General features: G+C 21.5%; 1 protein-coding gene across 1 annotated transcript; it reads left to right on the top strand.

Annotated features, from left to right (window-relative positions):
• Window positions 1-128: 128 nt before the first annotated feature.
• Window positions 129-791, top strand: PCYB_007770 (hypothetical protein; the record flags this gene model as incomplete). Its single annotated transcript, XM_004228198.1, has 1 exon — window positions 129-791. A coding segment is annotated over one exon (663 nt), but the record flags the coding sequence as incomplete, so codon positions are not given.
• Window positions 792-1,100: the final 309 nt, after the last annotated feature.

Here is a 1,100-nt window from a genome sequence, read left to right as displayed (position 1 = left end):
ATTTTTTTAAATATATATTATTATTATTTCTTTTAATTATCAAAAAAATATATTCTTAAGTGAAATAATTATTTCATCTATAATTTTATTATATATTTATATTTTTTAATTTATCTCACAATTTTTAGTACTATAACTATGATGACTATTATTTTCTTAACAAAATTTTCGAAATTTATCTCGACACTCAAGATATTAGTTCAGTTAATACAGATAATGCTATTATTAAATCTATTGACTCAAATATTAAAATTAGTTTTATTAATCTATGTGCAACAATCAAAGATTATTTATTACGTTCACGTATTAATCCTTTGAGTGGTGTTACTAATCCATGTAATTATATTAATTACTATCTTAGAAAAGAACTCAGAAAGTCGGATTATTCTGATAAAGATGGTACTTTTAATAATTTCAAGGAATATTTTAAGCTTGATGATGAAATTAAAAATAATTCATGTATATCTCAAATGGAATACATTGACAATGTAACATTCGAGAAAATGAATAAACTATACGGTCTTTATGATGCTTATAAGAATTTTTGTTACAATAAGTATTTTATTCTTGTTCAAGAAAATTGTATTGCACTTAGTGAAGTAATTAATCGTTATAATGATATTATAAATAATAATGAATATGCAAATAGCATTTATTTATATAAAGAATTAAAAAACATTAAACGTTTAATTGAAAGGGATCGTTTATTTTACTCTGGTAAATGTGATTCAATATTGTCAAAATTCACATCACCTGAAGGTGATGCTTTAGAATGTGAAAAAATCATTTAAATATAATGAAAAAACAAGCGCCGGATTAACAATATCTCTCATTAGTGGAATGACAGGAATGTTTGGCTTATTACTCTATAAGGTTAATAATAATTCCATTTATGTATACTATACGTTAATGTGTACATTTGCAATACATTTGAATAAAGAAATATTACTTTAAAAAAATAAATTACTATATAGAATTTAAAATTTTTTTTAATATTAGTTTACTCCTTTGGGTTCTTGGATAAATACAAAAATATTAGGGAGAAATAATATACTAAAAAATATGGAAAAAAAATGAGCATTTACTATTAAATGGATTAT

The sequence above is a fragment of the Plasmodium cynomolgi genome (assembly GCF_000321355.1).
Source record: "Plasmodium cynomolgi strain B DNA, scaffold: 1444, whole genome shotgun sequence".
In the NCBI taxonomy this organism is placed as follows: Eukaryota; Apicomplexa; class Aconoidasida; order Haemosporida; family Plasmodiidae; genus Plasmodium; species Plasmodium cynomolgi.
This window is presented reverse-complemented; position numbering and strand designations above follow the sequence as displayed.